Below are 22,535 nucleotides of genomic sequence, written 5' to 3' on the forward strand. Positions count from 1 at the left end.
AGGTTTTTTTCGCCTTGATGCTTTATGAGTTCTTCTATTTCCTCTCATTCTTCTGTCACTCTTCCCTCTTTCTTATCTCTGTCAACTGCCTCAGTCGCATTAATCCTTCCCCTCCTCCTTCCCCTCTTCCTTCCTGGTTCCAAGGCGCACGGTCAATCCTGGCCGACTAACCGTGATCCGCAAACGATCGATCGATCGAACCGGCCAACCAATCAGCGCACCATGGATCCGCTCACCTCTCTTCGTCGCCTCATCCAAACCCATCCTCTTATCGACAACCACGCCCATAATCTCCTCGCGCAGGCCGCTGCCAGCAACTACGCAAAATATCCTTTTGAACAGATCACTTCTGAGGCCCAAGGCCCCGCCCTACACAATGCTCCGTCTACCTTACCCCTCCAGCGTGCCGCCGCCCAGCTAGCAACCCTCTACGATTGCCCGACTTCCGAGTGGGACCGCGTAAAAGCGGCTCGCGATCAATATGTCGAGCGTGACTATGATGGCTTAATCCGTCGGTGTCTGGAAGGCACTCATAGCCTTCTCCTTGATGATTTGCTTACGGATCAAGATATCGAGCCCTTTGCTTGGCATGATCGGTTTACCACAGCTCCGACCAAGCGGATCGTACGGATTGAAGTTGTGGCCGCCCAAGTCCTTGCCTCCATCCTTCCCAATGGTTTTGATAAGACCTCGAGCGACATCACCGTTCTTCGGCAGTATTTGGACCAGTTCCGCCAGGGTTTCAACCAGAAGATCTCAGAAGCTATCGCAGATCCCGTGGTGGTAGGTTTCAAATCGGTCATCTGCTACCGTACTGGACTGAACGTCCAAGTGACCGACGATGAAGACGACGGTACCCTCCTCGAGTCCTTCTCCCGGACTTTGTCGCAAGGATCTGGATCTACCTACCGCGTGGAGGACAAACCCTTGAACGATTGGCTGGTCAGGCAGGCCCTGAACCAGCTTCAATCTGCCAAGGAGAGTGATGCGTCGGGACCCAACAAACCCCTGCAACTGCACACAGGACTCGGAGATAATGATATCAACCTAATACTCTCGAATCCCGCATATTTACAGGATTTGGTCGCCCGTTATCCCAAGGTGGACTTTGTGCTTTTGCATTCCGCTTATCCCTATACCCGTGAGGCCGGCTATCTCGCCTGTGTCTACCCGAACGTGTATTTGGATCTTGGGGAGGTGTTTCCCATGGTGAGCCGAGACGCTCAGGAATCTATCATCCGCGAGAGCTTGGAAATTGTACCCACAACCCGCCTTCTGTGGAGTACCGATGGCCATTTCTTCCCGGAGACATATTGGCTGGCGAACAAGCAGTTCCGCGACGCACTGGAAAAGGTTTGTACCCTTCAAAACAACCCCACATATCCTTTCAAAAACTAACTCTTGCTAGGTTCTCGTGGATTACGTGAATCAAGGCGATCACAACATCGACCAGGCCAAGATTGCTGCTGCTGATATATTGTTCCATAACTCCAACCGCGTGTATAGCCTGAATGAGACGATTACCTACGACGACAGGCTGGTCCCTGCCGTCAGCACTCTATCTGGACTTTCTTCGACCGACGCTTTGGAAAGCTTCATGCATAGCAATCCAGATGTCAAGTATATTTGGATGCAGTTCTTCGACTACACTTCCACAGTTCGGGTGCGGATGTTCCCTATTCGGGAATTTGCTAAGATTGTTCGCAAGCAACGTCGGATCGGTATCTGTACAGCGACATTCTTGATGCTCCAGTCCGATACAGTCTGTCCGGAAGGTTCCACAACCGGCCAGTTCTATCTCGAACCAGATCTCTCAACTCTCTCTAGAAATGTGGGGATCGACTCAAAGAGCGCCACTGTTATGACTTGGGGGCGTTCTGAGGAGGGTTTGGAGGTGGAAGGATGCCCACGGACCCTTTTGCGCCGCGTCACGGCTGATTTGCGTGCCAAGCACGGAATCAATGTTCTCTGCGGGTTCGAGATTGAGGTTATTCTGCTGAAGTGCGTCACTAAACCGGATACCGATGAGGAAGAGTTTGTTCCATGCGTGCGCAACCACTCCTGGTCTCAGATGACCCGAGACACCCGACGTATGGTGCCGCTGCTCGAGGAGATTGTCGATACCCTTGCGTCCATCGGCATTGACCTCGAACAATTCCACGCCGAGTCCGCCCCGGGCCAGTTTGAATTTATTCTACCTCCTGGATCACCCGTCGCTGCTGTCGATACCCTACTCAAGGCACGACAGGTCGTGACTTATGTCGCTGAACAACACGGTTACCGCGCAACCCTTCACCCTCGACCCTACTCGCACGCTGCTGGCTCAGCCGCCCATGCGCATGTCTCCGTGACTCCAGCGACTCAGGAGGAGAGCTTCCTGGCTGGTGTGCTCAAGCATTTCACCTCTTTGACGGCCTTCACTCTATCTAATGATGTCAGCTACGACCGGATGCACTCCGGTCTCTGGGCTGGAAGCGAGTGGGTCGCCTGGGGCACCCAAAACCGCGAGACACCCATCCGGAAGATTTCTGCGGGTCACTGGGAGATCAAGGCGCTTGATGGTCTGTCCAATATGTATCTGGCGATGGCTGCAATTTTGGCTGCAGGATCTCTGGGTGTGCAGGAGAAGCTGCCCCTGACTCTGCAGGACTGTTTATGTAAGTATTCCTGCCAGTGAGACTGTCCTCTATCATGCACACATGCTAATGAATTGATGTAGATGACGCAGCAACACTCAGCGAGGCGGACCGCAGTGCCCTTGGAATCACCACCCAAATTCCCACGACCCTGACACAGAGTCTGGACAATATGGCATCCGACAAGGCTCTCCGGGATGTGCTTGGCAACACTCTGGTTGAGAACTATATCACCGTCAAACGAGCCGAGATCAAGAAGCTGAATGCAATGGAGGCAGAAGTGCGACGCAAGTGGCTGGTGGAGAGATACTAATCAAATACCCTGTGCATACATACATAGCGCATAATCGTAGTTAGCCAATACCATCATTATATCCTTTACAACTTCCTAGCAGAATCTTTACGGAGCACAGAATGATCTACTAGTCTAGTAGTTATTTTTCCCCATCCGCCAACCAAATCAAACTATTGAGTCATAGTCCTCCGTAATCGGCCCACTCCCTCAACACCTCTCACGTGACGGCATCCCCAGTCCTGTCCTACCTATATTGACTCACCTCCAATTCCCATCTTTCTTTTCTCTCATCACCTCCCAATACCCTCCCAATCCCTCCTACCAAACGCACAATGCCCTCCCCCCTCCGCACAGCGGCCACAGCCGCCCGCTACGGGCCCTCCACAACCCGCCATGCCCTGCGCCGGCTCTACTCCTCGAGCAGCCACTCCGCCGCAACGCCGGCAACCTCGCCCTTCGCACCGCGCCATCTGCTCTCAATCGCCGACCTTACCCCGACCGAATTCGCAACCCTCGTCCGCAATGCCTCCTCCCACAAGCGGGCCATCAAATCCGGCTCCATCCCCCAATCCCTCCACGGCGCCCTCTCCGGCAAGACCGTGGCCATGATGTTCAGCAAGCGCAGCACCCGCACGCGCATTTCCACCGAAGGCGCCGTCGTCCAAATGGGCGGCCACCCCATGTTCCTCGGCAAGGACGACATCCAACTCGGAGTGAACGAGTCCCTCTACGACACTGCCGTGGTCGTCTCCTCCATGGTGGAATGTATCGTTGCTCGCGTAGGCAAGCACGCTGACGTCGCGGACCTCGCTAAGCACTCCACCAAGCCCGTCATCAATGCCCTCTGTGACTCGTATCATCCGTTGCAAGCCATTGCGGATTTCCAGACAATCAGTGAGCATTTCGGTGGTTCTGGGAAGAACAAGGGTGGGAAATTAGAAGGGTTGGGATTGGATGGGTTGAAGATTGCTTGGGTGGGCGATGCCAATAACGTGCTGTTCGATATGGCTATTAGTGCCAGGAAAATGGGCGTCGATGTTAATGTTGCTACACCCAAGGGTTATGAGATCCCTACGGAGATGTTGGAGATTATTGAGAAGGCCGGCGAGGGCGTTAAGTCCCCCGGCAAGTTGGTGCAGACAAATGTTCCCGAGGAGGCGGTTAAGGGGGCTGATGTGTTGGTTACTGATACTTGGGTGTCGATGGGACAGGAGGAGGAGGCTGCGAAGAGGTTGAGGGATTTCGCTGGATTTCAGATTACGAGTGAGTTGGCCAAGAGGGGTGGGGCCAATGAGGGCTGGAGGTTCATGCATTGTCTTCCTAGGCATCCTGAGGAGGTGGCTGATGAGGTGTTTTATGGCAATCGGTCGTTGGTTTTCCCTGAGGCGGAGAATAGGTTGTGGGCTGCTATTTCGGCGTTGGAGGGATTTGTGGTTAATAAGGGGAAGATTGAGTGATTGAGTGGAGTTGAGTAGGGAGTTAGGTTGGGGGGGAAAAAATAAAAGAATTGTGGTTTTTGTATGTATGTATAGCTTGTGTTTTTTGTTGGCAATTGAGCTGTGTTGTATGTCTTTAGCTGGCTTTTTGTGTTATGTATGCTGTTTCAGTACGGCATCCCGATGTTTTGCTTTCCCCGCAGCCGAGAAGCCGATGCGGAGATGATCCTGGGGTTGGGGTTTTTGGTACGTAAGCAATATCAGAGATACTATGAATGGACAATATACCCATCAGTCTGACAGAATTGCAACTTACTATCTTAATATTCTGCTAAGTGCTGTCCTATAGAATTGTACTGCAGACCTCACTCGGTCGGTATCATCACCCACACGCTCCATTAATCTGACTTTAGTCACCAGCTCTATATTTATACGCTTCACTTCCAATTCAGCATTATCATAGACAAAAGATCTATTTTCTAATATACAATATATTCTACCACTCCAAACAAACCTCCAAGTCTACAACCTCAACACCCCACTCTCCCGGTCAACGGCCCCCCGGAAGTGATCCGTAATGACCTTCCCACCCAGGATCGTCTCCTCCACCACTCCCTGCACATGCTTGGGCTCAATACGCCCATACCAAATACCCTTGCCCGCCAACGGATGCGGCGAGGAAGAGCCAGCTTCCTTCATTCCGGGTGGGATGTAGACGATCACGTTTCCAGCATACTTATGTCCTCCAACATGGCTGATCAACCCGATATGCGCATGCTCGGGGCTGTCAACGACGTTGTTATCACTCCCCGCAGACGTGAACCCCTTAGACTGCAACACCCTTTGAAACTCGGTCTCCAGAACCGGCGCCATGACACCACATCGCATGTCGCGACCACCGTGCCCGCAGATCAGCACAACGGGGGAATGTTGCAGATCAACGGCATCTGGGAACTCAGCTGCCAGGGATTGGTCGCGGATCTGCCCGCCATGTCTGGATTCGCTGGGGAGGAGGAACGCGCGGACGAAGGTCGAGAGGTCTGTTGTTGCAGAGGCGGATGCCGATTCGGGGACATTGACAGGGACGGAGGGGAAGTACTTAAAGCTGGGGAAGAGGAAGGCGGATGCGGTCTGGGAGGTTGCTGCGCTGGTTGACAATGATGATTGTGACGAGGGGAGGAAGGAGGAGCTGGTGACTAGGATATTGTTGAAGGGCTATCGTAGCAATTGTCAGTGGGATGTTGCGACCGCATGATGATGAAGTATGACTTACGTCGGCATATTTCCCTCCACGCCCGAGCAGGCTCTTCAATCCTCGGACCATCTCACCCCAGCTCTGGCCCTGACCATCCTCTTCTATGCGACTCGTCCAGTCTCGTTGTCCGGTGCAGATGAGAAGCTGCTGTGCGTAGGCCGCCATCGTTCCGTTCAGCGGCTGGTCATAGTCGATGGGGGCGGGCATGGACGGGGTCGCCGGGCAGGAGCAACTCGGTTCGGGACATGTCTTGGTAACTGGAAATGGGGGAGGGATGTCCAGGGGTATGCGCGCAGGGTTCGAGCTGAGGGATGTGGATGAGAAGAGGCGAGCTGATGTTGCGGCGGAGGAGCGGTTGGGTCGGGAAATGGGCGCCAGGCTTTGCAGTGATGCTGCCCGTATGATCCTTTGTCGTCCAGCCATATTCTATGTACCGAGGGAATGAAGGTTTTGGAGAGGTATATAAGAAGGCAAAGAGGAGAGTTCTTGGTTAGGAATGGTAGTAAGAGTGGGTGGTGGAAACTGAAAAGAGCAACCCCGAAGCTGCGGAGGATTCGGCGCGGTCGGAGATAAGCGGAGATTCCCGAGTCCCGCCTTCATAATCCGAGAATGGTGACTGGTTGGGGAATACATTGCTTTGCAGTCTCTTAATCTTGCTCAGATTTAATTAGACTGCCTGCGCGTTGCAAGTGTGCAGATCATAAAATCAGTTGCTCAAGACATAGTACCGATGGTGCGCTGTAGATGATACTAAAAGTAATGGTACTCATCTGCCGGCCAAATTCTATGAAGATAATGAAAATGACCGGACTGGGACATCATGATTGCAATCAACACCGTTTGTAGTCCATATCGCACGATCCACACTTATAATCCATCAGCTAGTACTAAGTACTAGTAGTACTTAGCACTGTATTACATTGAACTCAGTTTCGCTTATGAAACACAGTAGTACATACACTTTTATGTATTATGTTTCTTTGATCAATAATTGTCCAAATTGCCTTGATGCATACATAATAATTCATTTCGATCAAATTGAGGTGTTGGACATTAATAATACTATGGTCATAACAATGCTGCATGCGGTCAAGCTATTAACAACAATGCTTGTCGCTATAATGGCAGACAAATCCATGAACCGAAAAGCTGGCCATTTGGCCGAAGACAGACAAGAAGTCGATGCTGCGATCCTTCGGATCAACCGTCCGCTATATGCTGGTTTCTCTTCATTATAATCATTTGGCTGTAGCAGAAAAGCTGGCTAATGCGTTCAGCGAATCTGTCAAAGGCCATAGCGCCTGGAAGAAGCCAATAGCCCCCGCGACCAAGATCACGTAGTATGCAATGGTCCAGCCTAGACTGAGTTGGCCGTATGCCGCGTCTGAAGATCCTTTTCCTTTGACCATGGGCGGTCCCATGGGTACGCCCGCCTCTACTCTTCCCCACAATCGAGGCAATCCGCACCAGTTGCAGAAAGTGTGGGCGAGGATAACTGCCAGAAGTGACCCAGTACGAAGGTAGACAAAGGTGGCATACCAGCCAAAAATCGTCGTGTAGCCGAACTGAAAGACTGATCTCAATAACGCTGCGACGACCGATGTATCAGGATGAGTGAGGCGAAATTCGTAGAAATGGTGTACGTGAGCAATGCCGAAATAGAGAGGAGCCACAAATACAATGCGCCCGGGATCAACCTTAGCAAGGAGATGAAGGGGAACAATGGCTGAGCGGAACATGACCTCCTCGGTGATGGGACCCTGCATTGCTCAGTTAATCACAAACCCAGACATTGCCGTCATGAATGAACTTACTGCTACATAGTTTCTCCATCCAATCCAGCTGCGAAGCGACGCAGTAACTCGGCCTCCTTGAACCCACTCTCTCCATTCGCCCTCAGCAATACCACGCTCAAACAGTGGACCGGCGAATAGGATGGCTGTGAGGAGCAAGCTGCGGAAAATATCCACGAGACCGACAGGCCACCATCCCAAGAAGTGGAGAGCTCGAGAGAAAGAAGCATTTTCTTTGGCAGCGATTAGCCATAAGACGACCAGGCTACTGATAGTGCATGAGAATGTCACTGCTCTAATTCTGGCCCGGATTACCGACGGCGCATCTCTACTCAGGGTGGGCGATGGCCGGGTCGTGGGGTTCACATAGAAAGGAACCACATAGACCAGGGTAAGGCAAACCTAGGACGTAAATCAGATACTAGCCAGAAGAGCAATAAGAAGACTTAAAGCGCAGGGAATAGTTGATAGGAGCCAATGATCAGGAGTGCATACCGAGAGAAAGGCCGCGGTCTGTGTTGAAATGGCAGGCGCATCTGCGGGATAAGTCAGACAATGATATAAAAACCTTATAATTTATGAATTTACCATAGTCCTTTGCGATCAGAGTCCTGAGTTTAGTCAGGAGACCAACGGGAGCCATATCTGCTTAAAGAGTGATAGCCTTAGGATGCCGGGCGCGCAGCAGTCCGGAATGAGAGAGTTGGTTGTCAGGAAGAATGTGTTCAACCACACGAAAAGAGAATCATAACAGCAAAAGCAACGGAATGATTGGGGTTAAGATTATCCCGAAGAACAATAGCTGAAGAGCGTCCGGCGTTGTCAAGACGAAGTTGGACAAAGAGAAGCGAGGAGAACACGAGGTCGGCTGTGAATGCCGAGTTTTACAGGCATCGAGGCATCCAGGCAAGGCTGGGGATGCCTGTCAATCAAGGCCCGCTTGCCTGCCCAAATCAATCACTCACAGCATTCTGATGTGCGCTGGCTGTGAGAGAATACTTTACCAGTCGGATATTACTAGTTAACACGAATAAACCTTAGAAACCTAATTTGCGCCTATTTGCTGGATTGTATTGGGCTGTATCAGGTTCCCACGTGATGTCAACCACCAGTCCATGGGGTTGAGTCACATGACATCCCGAAGTGGTAAAAGTGGTGACTGCTCGTTCACGTGATACCGTGCCTAATGAAAGCCTCGCATCGCGTCGCTATGATTTGGTAGTAGTACGATTGTCTATGTCATGGATTGCGACTTGGTTTTGGCTATGACTGCTATTCTAGGAATCGGCTAGAGTAGGATGAGTCCCAATGAGCGGCTACACGCGGTCGCTGCCTGAGGCCTAAGATCCCTGTCCGTCTTTCCCATTTCGGTAATATCCTGCAACTCAACTGCATCTGCCCAATGCAACCACCAAACCGCCTGCAGCTTCGATACATCCTCAATGTATCACTAGGTCCTTCTGCCAGTCAATCAACCTTGGGGTATGGTACATTTTTGCCAAGTTACTGGTGCTGCTAAACCAGAGATAAGCCCCTCTTGTCGCATCATTCCAGTCCGCAATGGTGTGATCCCGGTACCTTTTCAACTCTTGCTACTGGCTTCTCCGGGCTACTCTGTGAGGTCAAAGGAGGTGCAGATGGCGTGCAGCTGTTCCGAAGAGGGGTTACACTTTATCAGGCGTGATGTGCTTTGCCGATCTCGCAACCCCTCCCTATCGGCAGCCATCTTAAGATAAAAGACATCCTTGCACCTCGCCAATTTGCTGCCCTCATATGTGCCCATAGAACAGACAAGTTTTCTTCGCCATGGCATCAGTCGAAGGTCCCGAGCTCATACGTCGCGAGCCTGTCACAGAGACAGATCCTAAGCACCTCCCCACTGTGTCTCTTGGGTCGCTCATCAATGAGTTAGCTTTGTCTGATAAGGCAGACGGCCAAGCTCGTCCAGCTTTTGAAATCGAGGAACATCCAATTGACGAGATTCGTCCGATCAAAGTCGGTGTGATTGGGGCTGGTTTAGCAGGAATTACAGCAGGAGTCTTGCTCCCAGCAAAACTGCCTGGTCTGGACCTACGGATCTATGAGAAAAATTCCGGTGTGGTAAGTAACGAGTTCGAGTCACATACGATGCATTTCTAACACTGAACACAGGGAGGTACTTGGTAAGAAAACTTACTTATTGCATGCGACGACTGGTGCTGATGAACAGGTTCGAAAATACTTATCCTGGAGTACGATGCGATATTCCCGCGCATGTCTATCAGTCCGGATTCGAACCGAACACACAATGGTCTGAGGAGTTCGCACAAGGCGCCGAAATTCGCGAGTATTGGGAATCTCTAGCGCGCAAATATGATGTGCACAAATACCTCCGGCTACAACAGAAAGTCGACCAGGCTGTGTGGCTTCCTGAACTGGGTAAATGGCGGGTGACCTTGCAGGACTTGGGGGATTCCAATCGAGTATGACACTGCTCCTACTTAGCGGCTTATGCGCAGTGGCTAACCAATATAAGACATATGACGAAGACCTCGACGTGCTAATCAACGCTATTGGCCACTTCAATGAGTGGAAGCTGCCCGACTACCCAGGCAGGGATGAGTACACAGGTGTGCTTTTCCATTCGTCGCACTGGAATCACAATGTCGACCTGAACGGCAAGCGCATCGCGTTGATCGGAAATGGGGCGTCTGGATTGCAGGTCCTGCCCTCGATCCAGCCAATTGCTCAACACGTGGACCATTATGCTCGCAACAGGACCTGGATAGCTGACTCCTTCGGCACATCTGGTGTGCGTCGACTCGAAGCAAACTTATTCTCTCCCGAGCAACTTGAGTCCTTTCGCGACCCCGATACTTATCTAGCATACCGCAAGAGCGTCGAAGCAGGATACTTCTCTCGCTTCGGCGCCATATTCAAAGACTCCCCGGAGAACCGCGGTCTGCGCGAGAAATGGACCGAGCTGATGAAGTCAAGAGTCGGCGATCAGCCCGAACTCATTGACAAGCTCATCCCAGACTTTCCACCCAACTGTCGCCGTCCCACCCCCGGCCCAGGCTACCTCGAAGCCTTGACCAAAGACAACGTCAGCTACATTCAAACCCCGATTCAGCGATTCACCTCAACAGGTATCGTCACCACAGATGGTATCGAACGGCCCGTCGACGTTGTCATCTGCTCCACCGGGGCCAACGTCGACCACGCCCCACCCTTTTCCATCGTTTCCAACGGGATCGATCTCAAAAAGGCCTGGAAACACGACGGTCTCTATGGCTTTCCCTACAACTACCTCGGAGTAGCCACTCCAGGCTTCCCCAATCTACTTTGGATTGGCGGTCCTCACTCTACCGGCCCCTCTGGCAGCGTGCCCAATGCCCTGGAGAATCAAGTTACCTACATAGCCAAGCTCCTACGAAAGATCCGCAGCCAAGGTATCAAAGCCATGGAGCCATCCAAGCAAGCAGCCGATGACTTTGTCGAATATTGCGACAAATTCTACCCACGCACGGTCTGGACAGCTAATGACGACTCTACCCCGGGTCAGAAGAACTGTAGTTCATGGTATAATGGCGGTCGGCCTGGTGGCAAAGTTCATGGTCAGTTCCCTGGTAGTGCGGCAGCGTTGAATTACCTGAGACGAGATCCTAGATGGGAAGATTGGGACTATTCGTATACCAATCCGAGTGGGAATAGATTCGCTTTTCTGGGGAATGGATGGACGACGAGAGAGACGCTGCCGGATGCGGATCTTACGCCGCATCTGAAACGCCATGATACTATTGATCTGAAGTCTTATTTGGAGGGGTGGTGGGATGTATAGTCAATCATAGATGATAGAGCCAGAGTAGATGATGAGCATCACGATAAATGCAGGGACTACCACACGGTATCTGTCAAAATCTAAAGTAGACCCGCATCTAGAAATTCAAAGGCGACCATCCCAGCACCTCCTCAAGCCAACCTCCATCCCCTGATTCTAGCGCATGCATCCACGCCATATCCGTCATATCCAGATCCATACCCGTCATACCACTACTACCATCACCACCACCACCACTACTACTACCTACACCACTTCCCCCAGACCTATCCTCATCTCCAGACATCACCCGATTCCCTTCAGTACTCCCATCCCCAGAAATCCCCACATCTGCCTCCCCCCTCACCTTCCTAACCACCCACTCCCTCGCCAATCTCAACATTCTCCCCACCCTGCGAAACAAATCATCATCTGACATCTCCCCAGCCTCAACACTAGCCATCTCCGCCTTCTCCCCCATCCACTCCAGCAAATTGAGCATATCCACCTCCTGTCGCACGATGTCGCGATCCCATGCTGGGTCTTCGAACGTGGAGAGATGTTTCAGGAGCACGATGCATCGGACGAGTTGGAACCACATGAAGAAGGGGAATCCGGTGATAGTTTGTGCTGGGAGGGTTTGGAAGGTTGACAGCCAGGATTTGATTGCTTGGAGGGAGTGGATGAGGGTGGTTAGCGGGGAGGGAGATGTGGTGGAGGAAAGGAGGGGGGTGCTGGAGCTGGTGAGGCGGGGGGTTTCGTGTAGGAGGAGGGAGGTATAGTGTGTTTGGAGGTGGAGGAGGTCTATAATGGGAGGGTGGTTGGTGGTTATTAGAGATTTGGGAGGGAGGGATGGGTGGGTAGCTTACCGCGGTGGGGGAGATGGAGTGGGATTGTGGATTGGAGGTCTGTTAGTTGGTTGTGTAGTAATTTGAGGTACATGGTTGTTGCTGGGGGTGTTGTGGGTGAGGTGGTAGAGGGATTTGTATTTGTCTCGTCTGGGTCGCGGAGGGATAGGGCTTTTTGAGCGAGGATCTGTAGCCGGATTTGGATTGTGAAGTACTCGTCTGATGGGTGTTCTTTGTTCGTGTCGATCAGATTTAGGGCTTGTTCCATTTGAGGGGTCCATGGTAGGGGGACTGTGCGTCTGAAGGTGGATGAGATGCTGGAATAGTCATGTCAGGATATGCACTCTCGAGTTACAGGTAAAGGATGAGGATATACCTACATCGAGTTGAGGACAAAGCAAGCTAGAAACGCTCGATGCTGCTCTAGGATCTCTTGTAGAGAATTGTCACTTGCACTTTGCTCCGGATTACCCAGACCTGGTGCCATCTTCGCTATGATGGGCACTTCTGGCGGCGGCAGTGGTTTCTTGTCCAGTTGGAGATCGTAGACCACAGAAATAGCCAGCATGATCATGCGGGACAGGTTACTAGCGCGTTTAACAAACGGATCCGTACTCCAGGCAATGTAGGTCAGGATGCTTAGCAACATGTCAATGCTAGACTGGTTCTCTAGCATAGCTGACATAGTTAAGCGAGATTTCAATCTATCTGCATGAGTCAGCTTCTCTTGCGTTGAGGGCGTAGCTACCGCGATGATGGCCTCGAGGAGAAATGGTCTATCTTGATGCAACTGCTGCGTAGTGGTGTTGGGTGGCAGGCAGATGAAAGGAAAGCATGGTAGCATGTTCGTCGTAAAGCGATTGAGATACCAGGCTGCCTTTTCTAGGTTCAACTCATATAGAGGAGGCAGCAGTACCGATGGCTGGCTCGGGCCATTGCTAGGAGACGGTATCGTAGTTGACTGTGACGGCGCGGTGGTCCATGGTTGTGGCACCAGTACTCTGTCAATATCAGTGCCAGTGATAGCTAAGCTGCTGATATTATCGCCTGTACTAGCATTTGAACTAGTCTGCAGGTTGCTAGATACTCCAGTAGCATGCGCCACAGACTGAAGCATTGCCGTGAGACTATCAATTCTCCCCTCAAGCTTCGCTATCTGCGCGCCGGACTCAGGAACCCGATGAGATTTCCTACGAGTTGATTCTGATGGCTGGCATTGTTTCTTGAGACGCAGGCATCTGAGTGGCGATCAGATCAATTAAGTCACTGATTATACTGAGACGCTTACCTTTCGCAGCCGGCACCGTCGGGTCGAGCTACGCACCGACACTTGGCCTTGGAACATTGCCTGCAAGCCTTGCCATATGAACCAGAGCCTGGAGTGGGACCTCTCCTCTCCATAATAGCAGTGAACTACTAGAATTAGAAATCATGTGTGTAGGTGTGCGGTGGTTGAGACGGATACGGTCTTTGGCTGCCGGCTGAACCGGACTTCGTTCTGGTACGCCGGACTTTGACTGGCCGAAGTCCGTTCGGCTTACATTGAGTGCCATCATCTATCCAGATGACTTGCTGATCATTAGATTCCAATTCAAATAGCATCAATTTGCAGTAATTATTTAGGTAACATATTTATATATTACACCCTCGCCCCTCGCCATCACGAAGAATACGGCGCAAGTGTCTCCACCGTCCTGCGCCAAATGATATCACTCGCGTTCATAGCCTGCAACTCCAACATCACTTTCCCCTGGAACAGCTCCTTCATATTATTATCAATAGCGAACAAATCACCACCCTGAACAGACTTTGTCAAATTCATACCAGCCTTCTGTCCCTCACCAAGCGGAACCCCTCTGCCACCATATTTAGCACTAGTGATCAAATACAACACCTTCTCCGCAGCATCTTCAGGGGACGTTCCGAACGCAGACAACGCAGCTTTAAACAGTGGCCAATACCACTTTCCACCCCAGGCCTTCTTAAAGGCATCTGTACTGACTCCACCAGGATAATGGTGGATGAATACCACATGAGGGTTTTCCTGAGCCAATCTTGACATGGACAATGTAGTGTAGGTGGACATTGATTTTGTGAGAGAACCCAAGCCGAAACGGCCTGGTTTCTCGAGATCGATGTCGTCGAGGTAGATGGCAGATGATTCAAAACCCGCGTTGAGGACACTCACGATGCGTGGGCTATTGGGCGATGAGTTGAGTAAGGGGAGAAGTTCAACCATCAGCAATATTCGGCTGTAGTAGTTCAGTACTAGTGAGAGGCTTTTTCCTTCGGATGTTTCTGATAATCATGTTTTGTGAGCTGATACTCCTGGTCAATGGTGATCAGAAGAGGCGTACCAATGCGCTCTCCCGAGGAGATAAAGCCAGCGCTCAGGTACAAGCAGTCAAGACTCGTCTCGCGTCTCCTAATCTCATCGCACAGCTTTTTGGTATCTGCTAGAAGAGACAATTGACCTTCCAACCAGGTGATCTGTGCCTGTCTGTTGGATTGTCGAAGCTCATCTAGAAAAGATTGATGCTTCTTGCCGTTCCTGCCAATGATATACACCCGGACTGGCAGATTCGTAGAAATTAGGCGAGTAAGTGTCGCCTTTCCAATGCCATCTGTAGCTCCGGTGAAGACTGCCGTGCGAGGTACAGTCTCTGATGTGATTTGGGAGTTGGAGGTCCGGATTGCGGAGATGGTGGCCATTGCACGGCTTGAAGATGAATCTTATGAGAAATATAGGTAGTATAGATGAGTAATAGATGGAAGAATATTTGAAACAATGTCGCCCGCTACTTGTGGAGGTGGCAGACGTTATATATGATGTTGTCGAGGCTAAGAGGAGCGGACTTGAAGTCCGTGAAGTCCGTCTCCAACGGCGATCGCTATCCAAAGACCGTATTACTCGCCTACCCGAGGCGAAGGGTATTCATAGCGTTATTACTAGAGTAGAACTCGGAAATAAATATCCAAGGATATAGTGTACATTATCTGAAACTCTTTCAGTTCGGGGTGCTAATAGTTCTAAGTGGAAAATTGATGATATTGCCCGAAATGTAGACCTGACAGGACTGATTAGAGCCCTGGAAAGACGTAATATTTAGATTGAACTGTCTGTTTCCACTGCAGACTTGTGGCGTGCCTGCAGCCATCTCCCTCACAGCAGTGTGCTGAATAATGGGGAGCAACGGAGGTTTGTGAAAATGTCCCTCGTGTATCATGACCTGGTCATGTTGTGAATCGACCCGCGTTATCAGGAACGCCCCAGCAAATTGTATTTTGATGAGGAGCAATGTCGCATAGATTATGCAGCAAGACTTATCGTTTGTGAAATATTGGCGGGTATTCTAGACCAGATTGGACTTCAGGGGGGCAGAACAGCCATACCACGTATGCAAACATGGTAGAACTATAGCCTAATATGCGATATGGAGCCGAATGCAAATATAAAACGCATACCTATGCATGCCAGCATGCTTCAGGGGAATTTGTACTGATGCTTCTAATCACCGGATGACACTGACACCATGTGACCGAGCGTAGGTTATTGCCTCGTATGGGATATTGTCACAATTTTTGATGTATACATACTCAACACGTGGAAAGTCGACATCCGAGGAACGTGCGTCAGCAAGCATTTTGAGCAGACGGCCTGTGACATCGGTGTTGGAGACATCTAGAGCAGTGAGGTTTGACAAACCTTCCACCAAGGTCTTCACGGTCGAGTCATTGATGCCTGGAAGCTGAGGAACTCCGAGCTCAGTCAAGTTGACCGAATTCTCCGCCAGAACAAGACTGAGCTTCTCAGAGTCGAGTTGTGGACAGCGGTCGACGACAAGGTTCCGTACTACAGCCTTGGAGTCGACTATGAAACGATGGAGCGTGCGGTAGGTGACCCAAATTAGGTCGCGAAGCATAAGAGTATGGAGATTTGGAAGGTGTAAGGGTTGCTCGGGAGAAAAGGGGAATTCCTCCCCAGGTGGAGCGGCACCTGCATGAATGGAAAGGTATTCGAGTCTCGGCGGTAAGCTGAAAGTGCCTATGAATACGCCTTTCAGATCCAGTCTACGTAGCCTGGAGTATCGGATAGGGTCAAATGATAGATAGTACGGCGCCCAAACTTTGGGATACGACTCAAGCCGTAGTTCTTCAAGGTTGGGCATTGAGCAAGACATTGACTCCTGAGATAGCTGTTAGTACCAGAAACAGCACGAACCCAGACAAAGCTCATGAGACCAGCCAACTTACAGTAGCGGGAGGAATGTATAGAGCAGGAACACGACCTGGTGGCGGAATTGACGCTTCCGTGAGCAAGGTGATACTCTTCAAATTCGGCAGATGTGAAGGCCAATGTACTTTGGATTCGGGCGACGGCTGGGCGTTATGAACCTCTAGACGTTCGAGCTGGGATAAGCTTGATAAAAACTTCGCGATATTTTCCTGAGCCACCGGTGTCTGTTTCGCGATAATAAGAGATCTCAATTGTGTTGAGCTCCTGAACACGTCGCAAAGCCCAATAGGCTGTGTGATAGGGTCCCGGATCTCCAAATGTTCCAATTTTGGACATCTACTTAAAGCTTCTAGCACTCTTTCTTGAAAAGGGGTGGATATGTTGGTCATGACAGCATGGGTTAGCAAGGCACGCGAACGTTGGACAAATGCCCGAAAGGAGCGCCAATGGACCTTGCGTCGGGCCTCGGTGAAATCTAATTGCATCCAAAGATCTGGTTGTGAGAGCATTCGCTGCCATCCCTTCGAAACTCGCAGGAGAACCCTAAGAGCCTGATCGTCAGCTTGCTTATAGGACCTCTTTGTACAGGCTACTTACGCCAGCTCCCTGAAATTGAAATACTGCAGCACCATCATGGCCAACTCGAGAGGTAAAGTATCAAACGGATCTAGACGTTTCACTGATGCCTTCTCTTTCACCTTGCAATACATTTGAAGTATCATCTGAGCCGGTCAGCGTTCAAGGCGCATCTTGCTGCTAATGCGCTGAAACCCGCTTACCTTACGACGGGGATGATCTTCAGGCAGAGTCTTCAAGCCATAGCCATAAGCTTTGAGAGCCTTTGCACGATCCCCAGTCAGAAGCAAGGTCTGACCATATCGCAAAACGCCCTAACGCTCAATTAGTCTACAGTGAACACAATCGACCATCGCACAGGCTGCAAGCTACCCGTCCATCTTTGGTATCTCTGCGGACCATCTGTCGCGAATCATTGAGAGCGCGATCATACTGAGTGAGCTTGATGTACGTTGCGGCCCGGTTGTCCAGGATGCTCATCACATCGGCGCCTTTACAAGAGAGAGCCTGTGGGCCAATTGCCTTAGTAGCCTGTTCCTTATCGGACGCGGTGGACCGCGCGAACGCACCTCTGTGAACGCGGCCAGAGCGTCTGAATAGTTGCCCTGTCTGAAGAGCAGCTGTCCTCTCCGTTGCAGAGAGTCTCCCTCGCCACGGACTACGCGCGCCATGTTGCCAATTGGGAGGATGAAGTTGAGAAGAAGCAAGAGGACGCGCGAGCGACGCGTGCGATAAGAAAAGTGATTTACTTCCCTTTACAGATCAGATGTGGGCAGGTGCATGACATAAGCATACAGCGGAAGTGGGGCGTGGCGGTCACCGGAGTGCGCCTGCTGTTTATGTTCTTCCCCTTTAGGAATCCCGCGGCTGTCGAAAAATAATAATAACAGTCTGGCGGTCCCCGACGCATTATCGCAACCAACACCCCTCGACATCAATCGGCAACTCCTCTCCCTTCAGAGAGGTCGCTGCCACCAGAGCTTGCAGGCAAGCCATGGAGCCACAGAATCTGCAGGCAGCATCTACTTACATCAATAATGTCTTGCTGGCCAGGGGGCTGCTGAAGAGCGGCCAACCCATTGATTTCGCCAACCCTGAAGATGAGGAGGGAGGCACGGCGGCCACAATGGGGAGGATCATAAATTTGGTCAACGATTTGGTTCTGCGCAGAGATGTACGGAGTCACAATGTCCAGGGAATTTGTCGCACTGGCTAACAGCCACAACAGCGTGAAGCCGAACACCGAGAGAATCTAGCGACCACAATCCGCACCCTACGCGCGGAGGAATCGCAAAAAACAGCAGAGTTGGTACGATAGGCATCAAATGTATACTTTGCGACCGCAGAGAAGGCTAACGACTTGGCTGTAGGAGAAAGTCAAGACGAAGGCCTCCGAGCTAACCCGTTCCCTGGCTCTCGCAGAAGCGCAGGAACGAGCATTGAAGGCGAACGCTTCTAGTGCCGATTCGACAATCCGAGGACTGAAAGAGCAAGTGCAGCGTATGAAGACGACCATCCAGCAAGTTCGAGCTCAATGCGCCAACGACATCCGCAAACGCGACCTGGAAATGCAGAAACTGAAATCGCACTTGGCTGAACGCCAGCGCGGAAAGCGGGAAGGGCTGTCGATGACCACTATCAATATCAACCCAGCAGCCAGTCAATCGTCCCGATCTAGACTGGCGGCCGGTGGTGAGGGCATCAACGATCCTGGATACAGCCTCAAGCAGGAAACGAACGACTTCCTCACTGAACTATGTCAAAACCTCAGCGACGAAAATGATACGCTAATATCATTGGCACGGAACACAGTCGAAACTCTGAAGGATCTCCAGGGTCTATCACAAGCCGAAGACGAAGATAAGTCCGCGACCGGGATGGCAAGCGTCGGGGCTGGACGGTCCCTGCAAGGCTCGGTAACGGCGCTACCTACCTCTTGTGACGAGCTATCAGCACAAATGGACCATGTCCTCGAGCATCTACGAACACTGCTCACGAACCCATCGTTCGTACCTCTCGAGGAAGTAGAAATGCGGGACGAAGAAATTAAACGACTTCGCGAAGGCTGGGAGAAAATGGAAAGTCGGTGGAGCCAGGCCGTTACAATGATGGATGGCTGGCATAAACGGATCGCGGATGGAGGCCATTCGATTCAAGCGGAAGAGCTCCGACAAGGCTTAGACCTACGCCTAGACATCACGCAAGCACTGTCTCAAGACGTGGGGCGAGACACGACCATCCAGTCACCCATTTTCGAAGACCAAGAGGCAGAAGAGGAGGAAGAGAAACAAACCGCTGCGAAGGTTACCACTGAGCCTAGTCGGCCTGCAGAGTCCCCCAGGAGAACTCGCCAGTCGACGCGAGAAACGAGATCCAGGAGAGCCAGTAAAGCCTTGAAAGAAAAGAGTGACAACATCATGACTGGACGCTCGCCACGGAAGGTCTCATTTACTGCGGGTCTACAAGACTCGCCTTGCGAACCGAGCGCGGACGATGAGACGCTACAAGTAAAAGCACACCGTTCGGAAGCGGTAACACGTAGACCATCAAGAAGGAAAGCTGAATCGAAGGGGCTCTCCCGCCAGGGAAGCAGCGCTCAAAGTCCCCAGCCCAAAGAGTCTCGCCGGGCAGCTGCTATCCAAGCATCAAGCAGCCAAGCTCGCCTGAGCGTGCCCCAGAAGCTAGCAGCTGCTGAAAGCGAGGCCCGGGAGGCAGAAAAGGCTCGCAAAGAGAGCGAGAGTCGTAAGCGTGGGCGGGCTCTCAAGGGATCCAGCAAAGGACACCGGGATCGACGCCGAAGCACACTCACCAGCGACGAGCTGGGAGAGCTGATGGGGATGCCTGCAAAGTGAAGTGACGATTTGTTTCATGATGATGTTCCTGGGAGACAAGCTTATTCGATACCCCCTCGTTCACTGTCTGAGTATATACCTTGCCTGTTTGCATACTTCCTGCCTTGGTGACGACATAATCATGACCTGCCTCTTTCCTCGTTTTGTATAATTAATACAACCCGGTATAACTACAATACCACAAGTAATTTCTCGAAGCAGCCATTCTATACTTATTCTCACACAGCCCCCTTTATGCGATATGTCGAGATTTCTGCCTTCAACTATCTAGACCGTCCCTCAGGCCCCAGCTCGACAACAAGCCTCCATATCAAAGGCCATGGCCACAAACCATACCATGACGCTCACTTGATACCTACAGGCTGAATCTTCCGCACCGAATGTATTGTATCGGACACGATACCAAGCCTAGAGCCGTATAGTTGTATAGTTCGTCCTCGCACCCAAGGAACCATGCCCGACTTTCCCCAACAAGACCCCGATTTTCCCAGGACAAAAGGACAGACCCAACTATTCGCACATATAGTCGTACTTCTCCTGACAAATATTGGCGTCTTCAAATTACCGCAGATGGCTCTGGAGCGAATGCACAGCCCTGTTCTAACGTCCCATGCCCTTCATCCCGTAGATGCCATTCCAGGCCAAAAAGCGGCGAGGAGTAACTAGATTCCTCGAGGAATATGAGGAACAGAGTCCGGACCGTAGTTGAAGCCTTGTCGTGGTCATAGGTGTAGTCATTGCTGCGGCGCTCGTTTCTCATACCTCATCGTGAAGGCATAGAGTTCGACGGTTAGTATGTGAGCCTTGCCGGCTCGCTTGTTCCTTGCCTCTCATACTTCTCCCATCCTCACAACACTCACGCTTTGGCTGCTCGCTATCGTTTGACAGAGTAACCACAGCTTCTTTTATCAATCTCATCTTTCCACACTGCTCGTCGTTCTTGTACGCTTTTGTTAAAGTTCTCCTTTAGGAGGATAATATCTGATTCGTGCTTGTTAGCGTCTGTTGCTTAGCTTGGCTTTGCTTGATCACTAAGAGGGTAAGTTACTCACGGCTTTTGCTTTGAGAAATGCATCCTTCCCCTCAAGCAGTCAACATGGATTTCTGTCAGCAGTACCCCGGTGCTATTCCATATCCTGGAAAGAAACCTTTTGGCCCTTCTTTCAATCATAGTACCATGAAATGGGTTTTCTTCACCGGGGCTCGTATGCAAGTTGAAGGAATGCAAGAGCCTAATTGGCTGTTTATGGATATACCTCCTTGGTGTGAGCCTGGGATGAGCAGGCATCTGCCTGAGTTTCCAAAGGAACCTCAATGGGATGTGATCATTAAGGATACCGACATACCTGACGGGGATCCTTTCATCTCGGAGATGTCTGATGGCGTCCAGGAACAACAGTATATTATGCCTGCCGATAACCACCCGTCTATTCCTCCTAACCGCCGATTTTCACGTATGACCCATCCAGGATTCCGTGTACGTCGAGACACCCCCTTGTATCAGATGCTCCGGCAGTTGGTTCCCACCGTGACCAATAGCCCTCCGCAGCCGTCCCCAGATGGCTCAGCTCAAGCCCAGGCGGGACCAAGTGGTTCTGATATTAAAAATGATATTCTTATCGTCGGAGGAATAAAAGTCACAGACGACAACGCTCAAGATCTCCTTCCTCTTGGAGCTCGCCTTTTTGTTGGAAAGTAAGAGCTAAACCCCCTTCCAAACTCAATAGTGCATGAGACAAAAACTAACACCCTGCAGTCTACCAAGTGCTCTTGATCCACCTCAGATGGAGTTCGAGCTCAAGAGGATGCTTGGCGAATACGGATGTTGCTATGTCAAAGTGAAGACGAATCCTAATTCTGGTCTGAGAACCGCCTTTGTGCAATTCAAGGTACGCGTCATGCTTCATACCTCAATAGCAATAGCTAATGAAGTGTAGACACCGGAGGTTGCGAATAAAGTCTTTCGAATGAGAAATGGTCAAGAATCGGTATTCAAGCTGCAGCAACGCACTCTCCGGTTCGAGATGGCGAAAGGAAGAAGGAGTGCACCCATTGGCATATATTCCTCTGAAGACCCTCAACCAGTCCAAAGGCCCACACAAGAAGCCATTGAGGGCATAGTAGAGCCGACCCTTGAAATGAACGGCGGTCACGCCGAGCCCACACATGAGATGAACGGCCAGGGCAGCGTTGATCCCAACCATATGATGAACGGTGCGACCAGCGGCGAGCCCGCACTTATAATGAACGGCGATGCCAGCGGTGTTCCCGCATTGAATGGCGTGGGCAGCATCGAGCACACAAATGATATGAACGGCGAGAGTACAGTTGAGCTCCCGCAAGACAATACCGAAGCGATCCCCGAAAGCAGCGAGCCAGCTGATGAATCAAATGAGAGGTTCTATAACGCACATGCCAGCGGCACCCGCTCGGCTCCGTGCCTATCTCCCGTATGGGGAGTCTGTGTAATCGCCCCGGAGCAGCGCCTAGATGATGATATAATGCTATAATAGCGTTGCTTAGCCTGAGAGGCTGATATACCCTTGAGAGTTGCTCGTTTCTTTATCTCCATCTTGGTTATCTTCAGGTTGTTGGAGTTGATTGTCTCATCTTTTTTCGTTATTTGTGAAGCAGACTTCTGGCTTCTTGTGTCTTGTTCTGTCTTATCCTGTCCTGTCCTGTTCTTTCATATTTTAGTATTTTCAGCTATTTAGCTTGCAAGCCAGGTCTCGTTGATGGGAAAGACCTATCCCGTCCGGGCCTGGCAATACACTCTCGCTTGAACTTCCTTGTTCCCAACTAACTGGG

At 51.1% G+C, this 22,535-nt stretch overlaps 10 protein-coding genes across 10 annotated transcripts; 5 read left to right on the forward strand and 5 right to left on the reverse strand.

Moving 5' to 3' along the window:
• Positions 1 to 222: 222 nt before the first annotated feature.
• On the forward strand, positions 223 to 2,949 carry fluG (extracellular developmental signal biosynthesis protein FluG; the record flags this gene model as incomplete). The annotated part of the gene is made up of 3 exons (XM_025663606.1): positions 223 to 1,353; positions 1,409 to 2,657; positions 2,720 to 2,949. The coding sequence occupies 3 exons, from the start codon at positions 223 to 225 to the stop codon at positions 2,947 to 2,949; spliced, it is 2,610 nt and encodes an 869-aa protein (XP_025513971.1).
• A 266-nt stretch (positions 2,950 to 3,215) lies between these two features.
• argB (ornithine carbamoyltransferase) lies at positions 3,216 to 4,693 on the forward strand. Its single transcript, XM_025665498.1, has one exon. It carries the CDS (start codon positions 3,264 to 3,266, stop codon positions 4,386 to 4,388), a length of 1,125 nt encoding a protein of 374 aa, XP_025513972.1. The 5' UTR covers positions 3,216 to 3,263; the 3' UTR covers positions 4,389 to 4,693.
• Positions 4,694 to 4,787: 94 nt separating this feature from the next.
• BO85DRAFT_450702 (sucrase/ferredoxin-like domain-containing protein) lies at positions 4,788 to 6,358 on the reverse strand. Its single transcript, XM_025660439.1, has 2 exons — positions 5,641 to 6,358; positions 4,788 to 5,582 (listed from the first exon to the last, which is right to left on the reverse strand). Exons 1-2 carry the CDS (start codon positions 6,043 to 6,045, stop codon positions 4,890 to 4,892), a joined length of 1,098 nt encoding a protein of 365 aa, XP_025513973.1. The 5' UTR covers positions 6,046 to 6,358; the 3' UTR covers positions 4,788 to 4,889.
• A 151-nt stretch (positions 6,359 to 6,509) lies between these two features.
• BO85DRAFT_423835 (CAAX prenyl protease RCE1) lies at positions 6,510 to 8,472 on the reverse strand. The gene is made up of 4 exons (XM_025658022.1): positions 8,004 to 8,472; positions 7,911 to 7,951; positions 7,437 to 7,817; positions 6,510 to 7,382 (listed from the first exon to the last, which is right to left on the reverse strand). The coding sequence occupies exons 1-4, from the start codon at positions 8,056 to 8,058 to the stop codon at positions 6,861 to 6,863; spliced, it is 999 nt and encodes a 332-aa protein (XP_025513974.1). The 5' UTR covers positions 8,059 to 8,472; the 3' UTR covers positions 6,510 to 6,860.
• A 352-nt stretch (positions 8,473 to 8,824) lies between these two features.
• Positions 8,825 to 11,302, forward strand: BO85DRAFT_450704 (flavin-containing monooxygenase). Its single transcript, XM_025660440.1, has 4 exons — positions 8,825 to 9,515; positions 9,567 to 9,577; positions 9,625 to 9,877; positions 9,931 to 11,302. Exons 1-4 carry the CDS (start codon positions 9,222 to 9,224, stop codon positions 11,233 to 11,235), a joined length of 1,863 nt encoding a protein of 620 aa, XP_025513975.1. The 5' UTR covers positions 8,825 to 9,221; the 3' UTR covers positions 11,236 to 11,302.
• On the reverse strand, positions 11,284 to 13,517 carry BO85DRAFT_57579 (fungal specific transcription factor domain-containing protein). The gene is made up of 4 exons (XM_025665499.1): positions 13,351 to 13,517; positions 12,443 to 13,300; positions 12,084 to 12,379; positions 11,284 to 12,018 (listed from the first exon to the last, which is right to left on the reverse strand). Exons 1-4 carry the CDS (start codon positions 13,461 to 13,463, stop codon positions 11,333 to 11,335), a joined length of 1,953 nt encoding a protein of 650 aa, XP_025513976.1. The 5' UTR covers positions 13,464 to 13,517; the 3' UTR covers positions 11,284 to 11,332.
• Positions 13,518 to 13,722: 205 nt separating this feature from the next.
• Positions 13,723 to 14,774, reverse strand: BO85DRAFT_479006 (NAD(P)-binding protein; the record flags this gene model as incomplete). The annotated part of the gene is made up of 2 exons (XM_025662924.1): positions 13,723 to 14,360; positions 14,420 to 14,774. The coding sequence occupies 2 exons, from the start codon at positions 14,772 to 14,774 to the stop codon at positions 13,723 to 13,725; spliced, it is 993 nt and encodes a 330-aa protein (XP_025513977.1).
• A 657-nt stretch (positions 14,775 to 15,431) lies between these two features.
• On the reverse strand, positions 15,432 to 17,589 carry BO85DRAFT_57600 (Leucine Rich Repeat domain protein). Its single transcript, XM_025665500.1, has 6 exons — positions 17,445 to 17,589; positions 17,248 to 17,382; positions 17,079 to 17,189; positions 16,897 to 17,021; positions 16,317 to 16,842; positions 15,432 to 16,249 (listed from the first exon to the last, which is right to left on the reverse strand). Exons 1-6 carry the CDS (start codon positions 17,544 to 17,546, stop codon positions 15,575 to 15,577), a joined length of 1,674 nt encoding a protein of 557 aa, XP_025513978.1. The 5' UTR covers positions 17,547 to 17,589; the 3' UTR covers positions 15,432 to 15,574.
• Positions 17,590 to 17,770: 181 nt separating this feature from the next.
• Positions 17,771 to 19,929, forward strand: BO85DRAFT_423848 (uncharacterized protein). The gene is made up of 3 exons (XM_025658023.1): positions 17,771 to 18,049; positions 18,104 to 18,184; positions 18,246 to 19,929. Exons 1-3 carry the CDS (start codon positions 17,870 to 17,872, stop codon positions 19,725 to 19,727), a joined length of 1,743 nt encoding a protein of 580 aa, XP_025513979.1. The 5' UTR covers positions 17,771 to 17,869; the 3' UTR covers positions 19,728 to 19,929.
• An 894-nt stretch (positions 19,930 to 20,823) lies between these two features.
• BO85DRAFT_469868 (RNA recognition motif domain-containing protein) lies at positions 20,824 to 22,237 on the forward strand (the record flags this gene model as incomplete). The annotated part of the gene is made up of 3 exons (XM_025662356.1): positions 20,824 to 21,422; positions 21,484 to 21,616; positions 21,665 to 22,237. 3 exons carry the CDS (start codon positions 20,824 to 20,826, stop codon positions 22,235 to 22,237), a joined length of 1,305 nt encoding a protein of 434 aa, XP_025513980.1.
• Positions 22,238 to 22,535: the final 298 nt, after the last annotated feature.

Source organism: Aspergillus piperis, assembly GCF_003184755.1.
Source record: "Aspergillus piperis CBS 112811 unplaced genomic scaffold BO85scaffold_13, whole genome shotgun sequence".
Lineage (NCBI taxonomy): Eukaryota > Fungi > Ascomycota > Eurotiomycetes > Eurotiales > Aspergillaceae > Aspergillus > Aspergillus piperis.